The sequence below is a fragment of the Xyrauchen texanus genome, chromosome 32 (assembly GCF_025860055.1).
Source record: "Xyrauchen texanus isolate HMW12.3.18 chromosome 32, RBS_HiC_50CHRs, whole genome shotgun sequence".
Lineage (NCBI taxonomy): Eukaryota > Metazoa > Chordata > Actinopteri > Cypriniformes > Catostomidae > Xyrauchen > Xyrauchen texanus.
Genome location: NC_068307.1, coordinates 29300101 through 29318867, shown reverse-complemented (window position 1 = coordinate 29318867; position 18767 = coordinate 29300101). Strand labels below are relative to the sequence as shown.

At 40.7% G+C, this 18767-nt stretch overlaps 1 protein-coding gene across 1 annotated transcript in view; it reads left to right on the top strand.

Moving 5' to 3' along the window:
- Window positions 1–6800: 6800 nt before the first annotated feature.
- LOC127626122 (LIM domain-binding protein 1) overlaps window positions 6801–18767 on the top strand; it is a 48315-nt gene continuing 36348 nt past the window's right edge. The window contains exon 1 of the mRNA XM_052101693.1: window positions 6801–7044. Coding sequence (XP_051957653.1) covers window positions 7017–7044 — 28 coding nt within the window. The 5' untranslated portion in view covers window positions 6801–7016. The remainder of the gene's footprint in view (window positions 7045–18767) is intronic.

The following is an 18767-nucleotide window of genomic DNA, read 5'->3' as shown; positions in this document are numbered from 1 at the left end:
AACTGTTACATCAACAGAAGTTCGCTTTTGCACTGATGTTCCCGCTCAAACTGAGATTAGATAATAAGGATGGCCTTAAAATATTTAAATACCCACAGCAATCATTGCCCTTCATAAAGTCAATGGAGTGAGTAAATAATTTTGTGATACTCATGTTGTAGCCGAGTGGACCGACTCACTGAATATTTTGTGACTGTCCGATGAACTGAGTGCCTTTTTTGTTCTTTTTGTGCTGGTTCCGTTAGCGGCTGGAGTTCGTTTTGTGGAGGAACACACCTTCGGGACAGTCGATGTCGATGAATCGACACGTTCTTTGTGTTTATTCTGCCAATTGGCTGGAGTTTGTTTTATAGATTATATTTGTTGTGTAATTCTGTCTCACATAATCCGCATAGAAGTGCCGGACTTTGCAGATGGCAATGTTGTCGCAGGGCTCTCGTATGCGTTCATGGACGGTTTGAATTTAGAGGGATGGACGCCAGTTGGTGCTGTCATCGCGGGGTTAATGCTAATAAATCTGTTTGATTGGTTCGGGAGAAGTTTGGGGATTGATTGTTGCACTAATGTAGTATGTATAATGTATAATTGTATTTTTGACACACAATATATTTTCTCTCATATGTCAGATGCTAATAATCCTCTCACACTGTCTCTCTCCATGTGGAATGTGAACGGGTCGGGGACCGTAAGAGGTTATTTCTCTTCTTAAATATAGCATATTAATAACATATAAATATAATATAGTGTTTCTTCAAGAAACGCATCTTTCCCCGCAGGAAGCTGAAACATTTGGGCAGATATGGGGTGGACATGTGTTCTTTAGTGCTGGCTCGAGTAAGAGCAGGGGAGTCATTACATTGATAAATAAACATCTACAGTTCAAATGTCTCAAACAGATTAAAGATAAATTAGGAAGAATTATTGTTTAGCAGAAATTCAGAGGCAAATGTTGATTTTGGCTAATATTTACGCACCTAACGCTGATGATCGGGGCTTCTTTATAGATCTTGAAGGGATGTTGCGAGCCGCTGAAACCCCTCATGATATAATATTGGGAGGAGACTTTAATCTATTGATGGATTCTTGATCATAGTGAAGCAAAAGTGTGTAAGAGAGCAACACTGATGTGTAAAGATCTTGGTCTTACAGATATTTGGAGACTTTTAAACCCATCTGGGAGGGACAACATGTTTCTTTTCATCAGTCCATAAGATTTATTCTAGAATTGATCTTTTTTTAATATCTAAGTCCCTCGTTTCATCTGTTGTTGATCGCTCAATTGCAAACATCTTCGTCTCAGATCACACCCTGGTGAGTTTAGAGGTGTTGCCACATACAGAGAAAAATAAATCATATATTTGGTGCTTTAATGTTTCCCTTTTGCAAAATCCTGATTTCCAACAAAATCAATGTTTATATGGAGACCAACTGGTCCTCAGTATCCTCAGTTGGCGTGGCTTGGTAGGCTCCGGTCGCTGCCAACTCACTTGATGCTGAGAAGGTGTTTGATATGGTAGAACAGGATTATCTTTTTAAGATTTTAGAAATGTATGAATCCGGGAATTCTTTTATTGGATGGATTAAGTTACTTTATAGACACACGGTAGCGGCGGTACACACAAATATATTAATTTCAGATTATTTTACTCTGGATAGGGGCACCGGTAGGGTTACTCTCTTTCCCCATTATTGTTCTGTCCTGCCCTGGAACCATTAGCAGCCACGATAATAAAGGAGGATGATTTTCCAGGTGATGGCAGGAGCTTTTACTTTACGCAGATTATATTTTATTATTCGTTTCTGACCCCACTAGATCTATGCCTTGCCTCCACAGAATTATTAATTCCTTTCTAAGTTCTCGGGATACAGAGTTAATTGGTCTTAATCCGAAGCTTTGGCTCTGACGGCGTACTGTCTAGTAAGTGGCACAAACAGGGCAGTAAGTATTTGGGTATTTTATTCCCAGCAAATTTGTTTAGTTAATTTCGACCCATTGATGAAATGGAAGGAGGGGGTGTGGGATAGGATCCTAAAAAACATCAAGTCTGTATCTTGGGATTCAAGGGTGCGCCTTATTCAATTCAAGAATTTACAGCGATTCTGTTGGACCCCCTCTAGATTATATAGACTTGGTCTTAAAGACACACCCACCTGTGATTATTATATATACATATTTGTATGTGTGTTTGTGTGTGTCTATAATCATGTGTGACCACTGGGGTGTTACTGGAGGATTTGTTGTTGGGGTTTTTACTTTGTTTAATATATGAATCAATAAAAAATGTTAACCACTAAAAATATTTATTCTTTATTATTCCTAGTGTTGAGTAAGTTTAGTTACTCAAAAAAAGTAATCTGTTACAAATGACTAATTACTCACCTGAAAGTGTAATCTGATTACTCTACTTATTAATACCTTAAAAAGTAATCTCATTACTAATTACCTTAGTTTTACGTTACTTTCGAAAACACTTCACAAACATTTTCTTTCTCTGTCAATTAATTCAAAATAATATTTGTATTTCCTTGTTCAATGTCACAGAAACACAAACAGATGTACATATGAATTTATATTTTAAATGTATTATACATAAATAATATTATATAATAAAAGTAATTGGGACAGTCACATAAAGCTTTTTTTAAATAGTTAAATTTGTTAAATATTTCCAACATACATTCACACAAAACAATTACATGTTTTCTGAGTCTAAAGTCCTTTTTATATTATATTTATTTCATATTTTCTTCTGGGGCTTAAAGTAGAAAAAGTGAAAGTCTCATTAAAAGATGAAATTCTTTAAAAGAAAAGAAATGTTTGAATGAAATAGTGCAGAATAATCTTTTATTAATAATTCTTTAAAAGATAAGTAGTGAAAGTTGTGTTTTAGAATATGATTAATATTTGAAGTCATGTGGTGTAAACATTTAGTTTTATATATTGACCAAAACCATAAAACAGAGCGAAGCCCTTTAGACCTCATGACCTCATTACATTTCTCCTAACTTTTTCTCTGCTCAGCGGTTGAGGCTCTGGGTTACTGACCAGAAGGTCAAGGGTTCAAGCCCCAGCACCGCCAAGATGCCACGGTTGGGCCCTTGAGCAAGGCTCTTGACCCTATCTGCTCCAGGGGCATCATGTCATGGCTGACCGTGCACTCTGACCCCAGCTTACATTTACATTTATGCATTTGGCAGATGCTTTTATCCAAAGTGACTTACAGTGCCCTTATTACAGGGACAATCCCCCCGGACCAACCTGGAGTTAAGTGTCTTACTCAAGGACACAATGGTGGTGACTGTGGGGATCAAACCAGCAACCTTCTGATTACCAGTTATGTGCTTTAGCCCACTACACCACCACCAGCTTAGCTGGGATAAGTGAGAAAAAAAACTAATTTCATATGTGCAAATGGATAATATGTGACAAAATATAGGCTTCTTATTTGTCAATGATCCAGTTACATTTATCAAGTCAGTAACTGTAATCTGATTGCAAGAATTTAATATCTAATGTTTACGTTACATTTGACTTAAAAGTCATTAGACTACAGTAACTAATTACTTTATCAGATTACACCCAACACTGATTGCATCATTTAAAGTTTGCATGTGTGTGTATGTGACTCTGTTAGTTCACAGAACTCCAACACAGTGGACCCCTGACCTTTAAACCTGATACCAGATCAACCACAGCACTGCCAGAGGAAGCTGCTCTGTCACGTGTGTCAGTAACAGTATCATCTGATCCCAGAGCAGCCTGAGAGAATGTACAGCTGGACCGTGTCTGACAGGTACAATCCAAGATATTCAGTGTGCTCTCAGACTTTTGACTCGCACTGTGTGAGTGTGTAGTGTATCTGCTCACAGTATAATCACTGATCTGCCACATTGCCATGGTTACGGTGCCCTCTGCGGGTGAACTAACCCCCGTCACTGCTGTAATGAGCTTCATTCCACAGTCTCTCCCTCAAACCAACACTGCCTGACACACAGAGAGAGTGAATGTAAAGTGAGTGTGTGTTAGCGGACACTAAAAACACACTTACACTCCAAGCACAAGCCCGAGCATCTGTCACGTGAGCACACACTCTTCATCCCTCCATCTCGTCCCTTTTTCAGTCATGTCTTTGTTTCTTTCATGTGGAGCTCTGATGGCAGATCTGTGTGATGATGTATTCAGTGCTACAACAGTGTTGAAGGAGGTTTATTTGTGCCTCAGGACTGTAAGAACGCTTCCCCGAAGCCTTTTGAAGTCACACACACTCATCTATATTGTGGTGTGTGTGTGTGTGTGTGTGTGTGTGTCTCAATCAGCTCCCTGGTTCACTAGTCAGGGCACTGGCCAGAGAGTCATAATTTCTAGGGCTATCCCATTTGCAATTTGGCAATTTTAGCGCATTTAAACGTTCGCTCCAGAAAAACTCCCAGAATGCACCGAGCGCGAGTGTATACTTTCTAAAGTCAAAACCTTATTTTCTTTTTAACCGTCCTGTTCTGATCAAGAAGGGTGCTAAATTTGCTGTTCGTGGTTATTTTTGACCGGACACAATAACATGTTATGACAATAATAGCCTGTAGATGGCGGCAGTGTTCTATCAGTCATCTACTGTGTAGTAATTCTATCATAAGTTATGCATTTGGATATATATTTAGACACGTTATGTGTGTTGTGTTCTGCTCTCTGGCTGCATTAAGGCCCGGGAATACTTCATTTTTCAGCGTTCTGGATCGGATCACGCCCGGCCGACCACGTTGCATTTGAGTATACTTTTCTGACTGCGAACGAATGGGAACGCGTTCGACGCATGCGCAGTACAACTGCTTTGTGACACCCTTTTAGTACAGTCAATGGCCAGCATATGTGCAGATGACAGCTATGTGCAGCTGCGCATGTTCAAGCCATGCGGCTGTGCTGATGATGTGATTTGCGTCACAAATACTGTGCGTGGAGCGATCCACTACACAGACAACTGAAGGATAGTTTGGCCTTAAGTCTCAGCCGTTTATTTGTGTGTGTGTGCTGCATTGTGGGTGTGTTATGGTCTAACTCCCTCATTTATGTGTGTGTGTGCTGCATTGTGCTTGTGTAACAGTAAAAGGATGGGCAAGGAGGAGGCGGGAACCGGCTGAACAGTCAACATAAAGTTTTAATGCAAAACTCAAGATAAAATAAACATAATACATTGACCGAACCCTTGATCTCGCTCTCCCGCTGATCACCTGATATTGCGCCATCCTTATACCCTCACGGCGTAGCCACGCCCTCCTCCTCGTCACATACCTTTCCGCCAAATTCATGCCAGGACGCCACCGTAATGACCTACTGTTTTCTCATTATCTTCTCTGGGTGTAAATAAGGTGGCTACAATAAATTGCTTTTGTTTTGTTCCCAGTCATGTGAGAAAAACTTGATATGAAAATCAATAGTTATAGCTTTACAAAAATGATTTATCATAGTGTCCAAAAACATCTCCAAACAAATAAAAGATAATAATTGTACATAAGACCTAATTACACATGCAAACACAACAATGACTAAAGGTTTGCATAGCATGCAGACATGATTTTACTCATGAGATTTCACAGAATGAGTTTCATTCTGTGTCATTCGAGTCATCATTGAGTCTGTGTCATGTATTTGGCGCCATCTCCTGGTGGTCATATGTAACGTTGTGCTTCATGTGGATTATCTAATGATCTATACATCTGATTATCTTGTGTGTGGACTCCATTGAAAGATAATCACAGACTCTAAATAATCATATGTGATATTTTATGTTCTGTTCACATGAAATAGTCAAAGACATATTTATGCTATTACTCACTATATTTTTGTCTGTTGAGTAAAACAAATAGTCTGGTTGTATTTTACTCTTTGAGAGATTTCCAACAACATATGACACATGAATATTTGATCAGTTTGATGTTTTTACTGAAACAATAATATGAATAGTACAAAATATTTAATAAATGATGAATGCAAAGCACTTCTGATTTATCTGCAGATTTCAAAGCACTTGTTCAGTTTTGGTCATAATGTCTGCATGCATTATAACGTAGAGTTTATAATCTTTCAAACAATACTTATATTGTGTTGTTCAAGACTGAAGTTATTAATACTTTGAAAGAAAAATTCTTGCGGGCCCATCTGAGATTAAATGGTTCATGTCTACAATTGAAATGCACGACAGTGATGTTGTTCAAAAATACCAGCTGTGTTTTAATGCATGACCTCATTGGATTGTGTCACATATACTTCAGACAATGAAGACTGTAGCTCGACTATGTATGTTATAACTGCACATGTAAACATACTGACTGTGAGACGTCACATGATGCTTAATGGGGTAGGTTACCTCACGCACACACAAATCTGTCATCATTTACTCACCCTCATGTCATTCTAAAGCTTGGAACACAAAAGATGATGACAGTATTTTAGTTTTTGAGCAAACTTGCCCTAGAACAGGGAACATCTGTTGGTAAAGCAAACGTGACCTCTGGGATGACCCGTCGAGATACTGAGGTCAGTCTTGTTACACCTCATTCTGTCTGTCTCTCTGCAGTGCTGTTGTGTAAGACTGGCAGGATGAATGGATGACAGTGAGAGAGTGAGACACAGTGCGAATAGAAATGTTGAGTTGTGAGAGAGAGAGAAACCCCCCCCCCTCCACACAGAGCTCATGTCTCTCTCTCTCTCTCTCTCTCTCTCTCTCTCTCTCTCTGTCTCTCCACCCACCTGTGCTGTTATCTGCACACTAATGAGAGAGAGAGAGAGCTCTGGAACTCCCCGTGTCTCTCGCTCCGTCTCTAGCTCTGCTCTCATTCCTTTGTGCTTGTTCTTTTTTTAACCTCTCTCTCTCTCTCTCTCTCTCTCTCTCTCGCCGCTGTGTGTGTGGAAAACAGCCCATGTGAGCAGCAGCAGTGGTGGTCCAGAGCGACAACGAGCTCGCAAGAGAGTGAAATCTCCACGGCACCATTCAAGCGATCTGCTGCAGCGGGCATGTAAGAAGATGTCTGTGGGAGGCTGCGCGTGTCCCGGTAAGGTCGCCGTGACTACCTACCGTTGCCGAGAAGCACATCCGTGGTGCCCAAGGGGTTTTGTTGCAATGACATGGAGCGTCCAGCAGATTCAGATGGAAACATGGCCGCTGGTGTTGTGATGTTTGACTTTTGCTGCGTTTGAAGTGCGAGATGAAAGCGATTGATGGAGAAAATGGAGGAGTTTGGCTGTGCTGTTAATTTGCACAAACAGCTGGTTTGCATTGGTGACATTCACGGCCGAGGTTTTCCTCCAGCAGGGTGCGTCGTGCCTTGTTATGTTTGATCATATGGCCTAAATGTGGTATAGGCTGAGAGGGACATGAAGAGATTTGTGCAGTTTTGTAGGACATCAGATGTGGAGAAGCCGCAGGCACAGGGCACTTTTATAGGTGGAACAGAAAAATCAATGTAATGAGGTCCAGGGGCTTTCTGAAGTGAGTTGATTAGAGGGTAAAGGTCATGTTGTGTATTAAAAGCCGACCCCTGCGGTGTGATGGTCAAAACGCTCTCTCTGTCACAGGCGAAGGGTTTTCTGCGTGCTGTTCAGATGTGTTGAAGTACATGTGTGTATTGTAGAGGGAATATAGTTTAAAGAGGATGAGAAATGGTGAGTGTGTGTGAAAGGTGAGGATGATGCTTTCACACTTACAGTAGTGTAATGCTGATCATTTAAATCAACAAGTGTTGTGAGCTACACAGTCAGATATTTCATTCTTGTCACAGCTGCTGTTTGTACAGAATAAATGACCACACAGATGACAGATTTGACATTGCACACTTAAAGTTGTAGTTCACCTAAAAAGGAAAATTCTGTCATCACGTATTCACTCGTGTCGTTCCAAACCCGTTCTTATGCAGAGCACAAAAGGATATTTTTTTTCAAAACCTAAAAATGTAACGAAAAATACATTATATAATATTGAAAAATATGTATGTATTATATATATATGATATTAAAAATATGTATATATTTATTTATTTTATATAATTGTTTAGAAAAATTACATAAATATAAGTATAATGATAAAAAGGATCATTCAAGTTTAATAAATAATATATAAAATATATTTGTAAATATATTATATAATATTACAAATATTTATGTATTTGTTTTTAATGTGTAATAAATGAAGGTAAAAATATCATAAAAGTCTCTAATAATAAAAAGCAATCAAAGGTATCATAAAAGTATCATAAATAACACATAAAATAATTTTATATCAATGTATTATATAATATAAAAAATATTTACATTTAAATATTTATAAATATTTATATTTATAATAAAATAAAGTACAAATATAATGAAGGTCTAATAATAAAAAAATCTCAAAAGTATGATAAATAACATATAAAATATATATTGTAAATATCATTTATAATATTTATATTTTATATATATATATATATATATATATATATATATATATATATATATATATATATATATAATTTAAAAAATATAATATTTTATTTAAATAATATATTAAAAAAGTATTCTTGTAAATATATCTAATATTAAAAATATTTCTATGTTTTATATAAATTACATAATAAATGTGTAAAACAAGTAAAAATATCATAAAAGTATAATAATAAAAAGGACTCAGGAAATATCATAAAATTATAATAAAAGCATACAAATATATTATATAATATAAAGATATTTTTATATTATATATTTAATATAAATATATTATGTAATATATCAAATGTTTATATGTTATATAATTATATATAATATTTTATATAATGTGTAATAAAATATAGTAAAAAAATTATAAATATGTATTTATATATTTAATGTATTATGTACATAATGTAATAAATGTATCATTACGGTCTTATAATAAAAAGGATTCAAAAGTAACATAAAATATACAAATATTTATTTAAGGGGGTCTGTGTATCTCAGTGAGTATTGACGCTGACATCACCGCTGGAGTCGTGAGTTTGAATCCAGGGTGTGCTGAGTGACTCCAGTCAGGTCTCCTTAGCAACCAAATTGCTAGGAAGGGTAGATACACATGGGGTAACCAAATTGGCCCGGTTGCTAGGGCGGGTAGAGTCACATGGGGTAACCAAATTGGGCCGGTTGCTAGGGAGGGTAGAGTCACATGGGGTAACCTCCTCGTGGTGGTGATTAGTGGTTCTCTCAATGGGGCGTGTGGTGAGTTGTGTGTGGATCGTGGAGAGTAGCATGAGCCTCCACATGCTGTGAGTCTCCGCGGTGTCATGCACAACGAGTCACGTGATCAGATGCGCTGATTGACGGTCTCAGAAGCGGAGGGAACTGACACTTGTCCTCCACCACCCGGATTGAGGCGAGTAAGTGCGCCACCACGAGGACCTACTAAGTAGTGGGAATTGGGCATTCCAAATTGGGAGAAAAGGGGATAAAAAATAATTGATTTAATATACTATATAATATTTACATAAGTCTAATAATACAAAAGACTGAAAGTATTATAAAAGTAATCAATATAATAAATTCTTTTGAAGGCATATGACATTTTTCAGTTTTCATATTTTCCATGATATTCATTAAAACATCTCTATTTGCATTCTGCATACAAAACAAAATCATATGGTTTGAAACAACATTAGGGTGAGTGAATTCTCATTTTTGGGTGATTTTTATTCCTTTAAGAACTTTTTACTCTCCACAGAACAATATAGTCAACTCCAGAACACCGTATGAAACGGGGTCATGATAAAAAGATGGTTATTTCTTGAACCCAAAGAATAATTGATAAACATGTATTTCTAACAGTGTTTTCCATTTGGTTGTTTCCGAACTCTTTGTGAGAATTTCATATTTCCAGGGAAAGTGTCTGATGTAACCCGTGTCATGTTGGACACACTCAGAGCTGCTCAACGCTGACGTGACTGAAGAGATCACTGCTGATCGTGACCACACGAGTTACTGTTAAACATGTGAACAAAGACAGTTATGATCTCTCAGTCTCTCTCTCTCTCTCTCTCTCTCTCTCTCTCTCTCCCTCTCCCGGAGTAATTTGACAGTATTCACAGCTGTATCTACATATGAAAAAAAGCTTCCATGCTGGTTTACTCTTGTGTAAACTGTCTGCTTCAGTAAAGCGTCTCCATACTTAAGAACATCTATAAAGCATGATGAAGTATTCAGTGTTAACTGCTGTGCAGAACACGCCACGTGAATCTGTCATTGACTGAAGACTGAAGCATGTGTACAGTATGGATTTATTGATTTGTGTAAGTGATCTGGGGGTTTGACACTTTATGGACTGTTTATGTTTTGTAATTGAGTAGAAAGTGAAATTATGTGTTTATTGGGCGATGAGTCTGTGGAGATTGTGGACAGTGTTTTTTCACAGGAAATAAATATGAAACTGCATGTTTTACTCCGTGTGTGTGTGTGTGTGTGTGTCCTGAGGAGATGGAGTCTGCCTCAATGGCCCGTGATCACTCTTTAATTCTATCAAAAAAGTTACTTGCAGCGGCACACCTATTACCATCAATAGGGGAAAGAACGGTGATCCAATCTCCGACCCCCAGGAACAGGTTTGCAGATTTGCTGAACATTTCTGTGAGGTCTTGGGGGAGGGGAAGACCCTCAGCCTGGAAAACATTGTGGGACAAAGTGGGGATGACCCTGCTGGGGCTGCGGTGCCTCAAATATTGGAGGAAGAAGTCACTCCCTGTGGGTGGCTGGCTGAGGTGCCATCTTTAGAGGAAGTACTGAAGGCCATCCAGAGCCTGAGGCCAGGAAAGGCACCAGGCAGAGATGATCTCCCCAGTGAAATGCTGAGGGAGGGTGGTGTTTGTGCACAGACTGCCCTACATGACATCATAACAACAGTCTGGACCACTGGGCGGGTTCCGCAGGATTGGAAGGATGCCCTGGTGGTCCCTCTCTTTAAAAAGGGGGACCGCTCAGATTGTAATAACTATAGGGGCATCTCACTCCTCAGTGTGCCGGGAAAGGTCCTGGCAAGGATTATTCAACATCGCCTTGCCAGGCACGCTGAGGAGAGACTTGCGGAGCCCCAGTGTGGTTTCAGGAAGGGGCGGTCTTGCACGGATGCCATATTCTCTGTCCGTCTGCTACAGCAGAGGTGTAGGGAATTCCAGCAAGACCTACATCTCTGCTTTATTGACCTGGTCAAGGCCTATGATACCATCAGTAGAACTGGGCTCTGGGTTGTTCTTTGTGCTTTCAGAGTCCCAGACCTGCTGCCCTCGATCATTAAGGACCTTCATGATGGCGAGTGGGCCCGGGTAAAACTACGTGGTCGGGAGTCAGAGCCATTCCCTGTTCCCCTTGGAGTGCGACAGGGATGTCCTCTGGCTCCCACATTATTTAATATCTATTTCGACCGCGTGGTTCGTGAAGCCTTCGATGGCTGTACTGGAGGAATTTCCATCTGGTACAGATATAATGAGAGGTTGATCGATGCCCGGGTGCGGTCAAGGGATGCTCCCTATTGGTCAACCACATTATGTATGCTGATGATCTGGTGATTGTCCCCACTAAGAGATGGGGCCTTACCATCAGCCCAACCAAAACTAAGCACCTTCCTGGGTATTATGCACCATCGGACACTCCACCCCCACAGCTCCCAATTGGTGATGGGGCAGTTGTGGAGAGAGTGGAGTGTTTTCCATACCTGGGAAGTGTGCTTATGACCAGCTCCGGTTTGACAGCAGAGGTCTCACTCCGAATCAGTCGAGCGGCATTATCTTTTCATCGGCTGCGTAATGCTGTGTGGAAGCAACCCGGTTTGTCACTCCGCACAAAGCTTCAGGTATTCTCGGCCACTGTCATTCCCTCCCTTCTCTATGCTTGTGTGGACCCCCCTAATGGAACATCATCGCCGGCTAGAAACATTTAGGCTGGCCTGCCTAAGATCCATCCTGGGTTTAACCAGGCTGGATTGTGTGAGGAGCTCACAAGTCTTTGAAAGATGTGGACAAAGTCCTATCGGTGAGCTCCTCCGGCAGGCAAGGTTGCGTTGGCTGGGTCATGTAGCCCGCATGCCCGGCCACTGCATGCCTAAACAGCTTTTGTTCAGCCGGATAGAGAGGGCTAAGTGGGCGTGGCATGGGCTGGAGAAGAGATGGAGTGATGTGGTACAGGAGGATGTGGAGCTGAGTGGACTTGCCGATGACTGGTAACAGCGGTGTCAAGATCGGCCTCTTTGGAGGAGGCTTGTGAAGGATGCTACTGGCCAGTTGGAGGCAGCTGGCCACAAACAACAATGGAGGGCAGAGGAGCGATGCTCACAACAACGAGCAGACCGCCAGGTGGCTAAAGCACAGCAAGTTGGCACAGTAGGGGGCACAGGTGGTGCATTGCCAGTCATTTCAGTCAGTCGACCCATGTCACCTGTTGGATCTGTCCCGTGACCTCCTGCCAGCGGGAGTTCGACACTTCACGTGGCCTCAACATGCACATAGCCTGGCACAAGCGTTGTGGTGACGTCACCGCCACTTAGTGGCGAATGGCGGTTGTTGTGTGTGTGAGTGTGCATGTGAGTGTGTGTGCATGTGCGTGTGAGTGTGAGTGTGTGAGAGTGTGTGAGTGTTTGTGTGTGTGTGTGTGTGTGTGTGTGTGTGTGTGTGAGTGTGAGTGTTTGTGTGTGTGTGTGTGTGTGAGTGTGAGTGTTTGTGTGTGTGTGTATGTGAGTGTGTGTGTGTGTGAGTGAGTGTGTGAGAGTGTGTGCGTGTGAGTGTTTGTGTGTGTGTGTGTGTGTGTGTGTGTGTGTGTTTGTGTAACCTGCTGGCAAGTTAAAGAAATATAGGATGGCAGAGGAAGTGTCATTTATATTCATGAGTAAAGTGTTAACTGATTGGACACTTAAGTAATATTCATCAGGAAAGCACCACCTTGGGCTAGGCCTACCCAAGATTTAGTTTTATTATTATGCGTTCAGTCTCAGACATTTGTCTCATTGGTCGCTTCCCTTGAGAGAGCCCCTCCCTGATTTTGTATTGAACAGGAAGTTCTTGCCCCTATTTCACCATTGCAAAACCTTTCTATCAAACTAACCGGAGAAGTTAAATTACACCCGTTATCTCACATTTACACTCCATATGGACAAAAGTGTCCAGAGTGTTTCATTCAGACATTTAAATGTTGCCTCGAGCATATGAACCCTAAATGATGTAATTCCCCTTTCTGCTGGTCAGAGTGGATTGTGAGGGGGGTCACTACACTCGGTGTCCTGTATGAGAGTGTTGAGATCCTTTGAGAATCTGGTTCAACATTTTGGGATTCCAGATCTCAGTTCTTTAGATATTTACAGCTGTGACACCTGCTCTGTACTGTTTTTGGGAGTAGCACACACCCCCCTAAGGCAGCAGATACTCTGGGAGGGGTGATTACTGCTTTTGGGAAAGGTCATGAGGCATCAGTGTATTACTCCTGATAATTCAGAGTCTGGGGGCGGAGCTTCAGCTTCAATCATGAGATTATGGGAGAAAGATTTAATCTTGGTATTGGAGGAGGGGGTGTGGGATAGGATCCTAAATAATGTCAAGTCTGCATCTAGAGATGGAAGGAGGTGCCTGATGCAGTTCAAGATTTTACATTGAATATATTGTAATGGGGATTAAATGTTGATTCCATGTAAATATGTTTTGTTTTTCGTGTCTTCTGTGGGAATCAATAAAAAATGTTAATCACAAAAGGATTTTGTTACCTGATTGGTCGGAGAAACTATAATCCAACCCCTAAACTTAACACAAACAAATAGGTTGAGTTCTTCTCATTAATATGAATGAGTCTTTCTATTGTCATCCTACATTTCGGAAATCAGCCACCCATTTGTTATAGTCGACTGTGTAACCCCTAATTTCCACTAAGGGATTTCTTACCTAAAGGGGTTTCTTCGTGTTTTGTTTATGTGCATCTAAGCAGCTGCTGTTAAGCGTGTGCGCTCTGTCTGGACTATAATGTATGGGTTACCCTGAGACTGCAGGGCTGGAATATATGAATGAAGACATGCATCTCTGTTTGTGTGATTAGGAGAAGACAGAAACTGGAGGGTGCACTCTTTTGATAAGCAAAATCGTGGTATTTCAACGTAAATACCTGCGTCTTATTCACTAACCACTTGCAATCTATTTTAGCAGATGCAAATCAGTGCTGAAATTGTGCTGCGTCTTGAGTATTTAAACTACGTCATTGTCATTCCCCACAAACACGCCTCCTCTCTATGTAAATTAGGCTCAATATGCACTTAATTCACAAACATTCCCACAAAGTTCACAAAAAGTTTCTGCCGGATGAAACCAGGGGGTAAAGAACATTTTGTTTAAAATAGATAATTGTGTACATTTTCAACCAATCATATCAGCAGTAATTACTTAAATAATGATCAAATGATGGAGAACCGCATTATAACTAGGGATGCAGTGATGTATCGGCTGCCGATATTTATTGGACTATTATTGAGCATTTGCATATTACTGGTTATAAGCGTGAAAATATGAAAAGCAGACGGTTTATTTCTATTTAATTTGTTACACACTTTGTAAAAACTCTGTAAATTCAAATGCACAATCCAGAAATATTATTAGTCGCAATATGTAGAAGGATTTTGCACAATTTATTTTCTTTCTCATTCTTATGTTAATGTGGAAAAACATTAACGAATATTTACCTATAGGTTACATGATGACCATTTAAAACGCTTTGAAATCAGCAGACTTTGACATCTTAGATATTGGTATGATATTCATCCATGCTGCATGATTGATTGAATTAAGATTGAAATCGCAATATGGCTTTGCACTATTACTAAACATTAAAAGGATGCGTTTGAAAATATAGTCTGCATTCAGCACTGTGTAAGCAAGCGGCGCCCTCTAGCGGTCTGGACGTCATAATCTATGATCGATTATACCACTATAATACAGAATCTATAAGGGGGATTTGTTCCTTTGGTTAACACTTTTTATTTTTCCATGATGTGGTTGACCTTTCCATGGAATCTCCTTAAAGGTTTGGCCTGTCATGTGTTCAACAGATCCAGTGTTCAATGGAAATCATTTATTGTTAGAACAGTAAAAAAGCTTTTGAACCTCTTTGTAAAATTTTAAAGCACGATCCCAAAGTAAAACGGTGATCTAATGACAAAATAAGGTAAGTGCGAATATCGATATCGGCCTGTAGTTTTTGTTCAAATCGGTATCGATATTGAACAAATATTTTCATATCGGTGCATCCCTAATTATATCTTGTGATATGTCCAAATGTGCGGTACAGTAAAGTGCACTCTCGGCACGTTACAGAGATGATTCAGGTGTCTGGATTACAGTAGTGGAGTGATGCTATACAGTCCCGGCAGAGTGTGTCTGATCACGGTGATCACGTGCATCATCCGCTATATATAAGCACTCAGAAACGGCCTGCAAGATCAGAATTGTTTGTGCAAATAGCGTTCAGCATGCGGTTTGTAGGCGTGTATGCGCTGTTGGCTAAGCTGCGTGTGCTAATAAATAGTGCATTTACTTTGCGAAATTAATTCATAGCGAATTTCCCACAGTATGTTTTGAGCACCATTACCTACAACTTAACGAAACCAGATCAATTATCACAGAACAAACAAACGAACGCACCTCTGGCTTACTGCAGTCAAACATTGTATTTTTCTACTTCGCTATTCCTCCTCTGCACTTTCTATTTATTCATCCCTCTCTTCTGTGCGCTCATGCAGAGAGTCATGATTAGAGGAAAATCACTTAAAGTAAACGACAGAACCTACAGTTACACAACCACAGACAGAAATAGAGAGATGAGGAGGAGTAGAAGAGCAGTGAGAATGAAGGAGGGGTGTGTGTGTTCACAGGCTGTCTGATCTGTCATTGGTCAGTCTGCTTCTGCACATCAGAGCTGCTGTCTCCGTCTCACCACCACAGATCTTGAACAAAATGGCTTCCTGAGCAGAAACACAGCAGCATGAGGGTGATGTGACGCACCCCTTCAGTCACCACACACACACACACACACACACACTCACTCACACACACACACACACACTCACTCACTGACCCTTAAAGGAATAATTCAACCAAAAATACAAAGCCTCGGTCACCATTCACTTTCATTGCATGCCAAAAGGCTACAATGCAAGTTAATGGTGACTGAGGCTATCATTCTGCCTAACATCTATTCTGTGTTCCACAGAAGACATTTTTGTGTGAGCTATCACTTGAGCAAGAGTGCTTTGAGTATGTTGGGATTTAAATACAAGCGCACTGTTTACTGCATCCTGCACAGTATACAATGTGTACTGCCCAGTACTGTATACTTAACAGTAACACATATATATATATATGACACCAGTCAGCTTCTCACCACAAGGTGGCACATGTTCTGCTCAGTAAGCAGACGTCCTGACAGCTCTTCCCTAATCTGTTTACTGCTTTTAAAAAGATCACAATGTCTGCTGTGATCACTGAACGTGTCACCCGAGACCTCTCCTGTCTGTCTGTAGCTCCGCCAGCTCGCTGGATCTCACTCCAGATGCTGTGATCAGCGCTTAAAAGAGACATTGATTTACAGCTTAAACCTACAGCCCCACGGGAGACCTGTCAATCATTACAATGCCACGCCCACTTCTTTGTGTCACTGGTGGGAGCAGGCTGAGGATTCACCTCAGGTCACTTCTGGCCATTAATATCTGTGAATTAAAGTGTGTGTAGCACATAGTGTGCACAAAATGTTCAAAAAGGTGTAAAAATCCTGCTCATTTATAGAATTAAATAATACTTCTTGTGTGGAGTGATATTCTGTACCTCACTGTTTATAGTGTAAATTTAGTATTAACATTTAATATTAATATTATTATGTGAAAAATCTTTCATGATATTCAGTAGATTCTACATGATGGCCGCCTCGGTGTGGAGCGCTCCAATTCTTTTATTGTTTTTGTTTGTTTGTCCTGTGTTTAATCATCTTTTTCCAGTCAGTTTTACCAGAGATGAACTGCTGAACATTCGGCAGCACATACCAGACAGTCTTTTCCCAGTTTTAAACTATTCTGATGTTTTACTGGACATTTTAGTCAGAGGTGCAGCTGTGTTGTTCGAGCATGCTATGAGATGCAAGCGAGGGAAGCGAGCCGGTGCGCTCGTCAAGCTCTGTCGGCGCGGCTTTCAAACAGCACTGCTGAGCATTCATCTAGTGAATCTCCACTCTCTTCCTAACGAAGCGGATGAACTACATCTCCTCACACATACTAATAAGGACTTTTCAAACTCTGCTGCCTTGTGCTTCACAGAAACCTGACTGAGTGAAGCCATTCCAGACAGCACGTTACATCTGCCGGCTTCCAGCTGTTCAGAGCGGATCGTTAACGGGGAAAGCGAGAGGCGTGGAACATGCTTTACATCACTGAAAGTTGGTGTACAGATGTAACAATGTTAAAGAGGATGTGCTGTCATAATTTGGAAGCGCTGTTTATTAACCGTTAGCCTTTCTACTCGCTGCGGGACTGTTCCTTGTTTATTCTGGTGAGTGTTTATATCCCGCCACAAGCGTGCGTGAACGCAGTGCTGCAACAGCTGGTTGATCAGATCACAAACACGGAACAGCAATACTCCGACTCAGTTATTATTATTCTGGGAGATTTTAACAAAGCAAATCTCACACGTGAACTGCCCAAATACAGACAGCACATTACATGCCCCACCAGAGACAGGAACATACTGGATCACTGCTACACAACAATAAAGGATGCATATCACTCTGACCCTACGGCAGCTTTGGGACTCTCTGATCACTGTCTGGTTCATCTTCTCCCGACCTACAGGCAGAAACTAAAATCTGCTAAACCTGTAGTAAAGACTGTAAAGAGAGGACCAATGAAGCAGAGCTGGAGCTACAGGCCTGCTCTGACTGCACTGATTGGAGTGTTTATGAAGCTGCAGACACCAATCTGGACGAGCTCACAGATACACAGATCGCTTCATCGGGCCAAAGAGGATGCTTACAGGGGTCGGGATACAGTCTTGTATAATCAGGCCAGGAACAAACTGAATAAGGAAATCAGAGTGGATAAAAGGAGCTATTCTGATACGATGAAAAACAAGTTTTCAGCTAACGACCCTGCATCAGTGTGGAGAGGCCTGAAAGACATCACTAACTACAAGACACCATCCCCAAACCTGTAGTGGACCAACAGCTGGCTGAATGTGTTTTACTGTAGATTTGAAAGGCCCAGTCTCTCACCCCACAGCCGCTCTGACCTTCAGTTCACACAAACACCAACACCTCCTGCCCATCCTGCTACTCAACCTGCACTGAAGATCTGTGAAGAGGATGTGTTCTGCGTCTTCCGGAAACAAAAGTCTCCAGTTGTTTAATCCATGTCGTCAGAAGTGATATGATAGATGTGGGTGAGAAACAGATCAATATTTAAATACATTTTTGCTTGAAATTCTTCTCCCTGCCCAGTAGGGGGTGTATGCATGAAGAAAGTGAATTACCAAAAATTCAAGAAGAATGTGAATGTGAAAGTTAAAGTGGAGATTGGCTGAACTGGGAGGAGAATTTATAGTAAAAAAGGACTTAAATATTGATCAGTTTCTCACCTACACCTATCATATCACTTCTGAAGACATGGATTAAACCACTGGAGTCTTATGGATTACTTTATGCTGCCTTTATGTGCTTTTTGGAGCTTCAAAGTTTTGGTCACCATTCACTTGCATTGAATAGACCTACAGAGCTG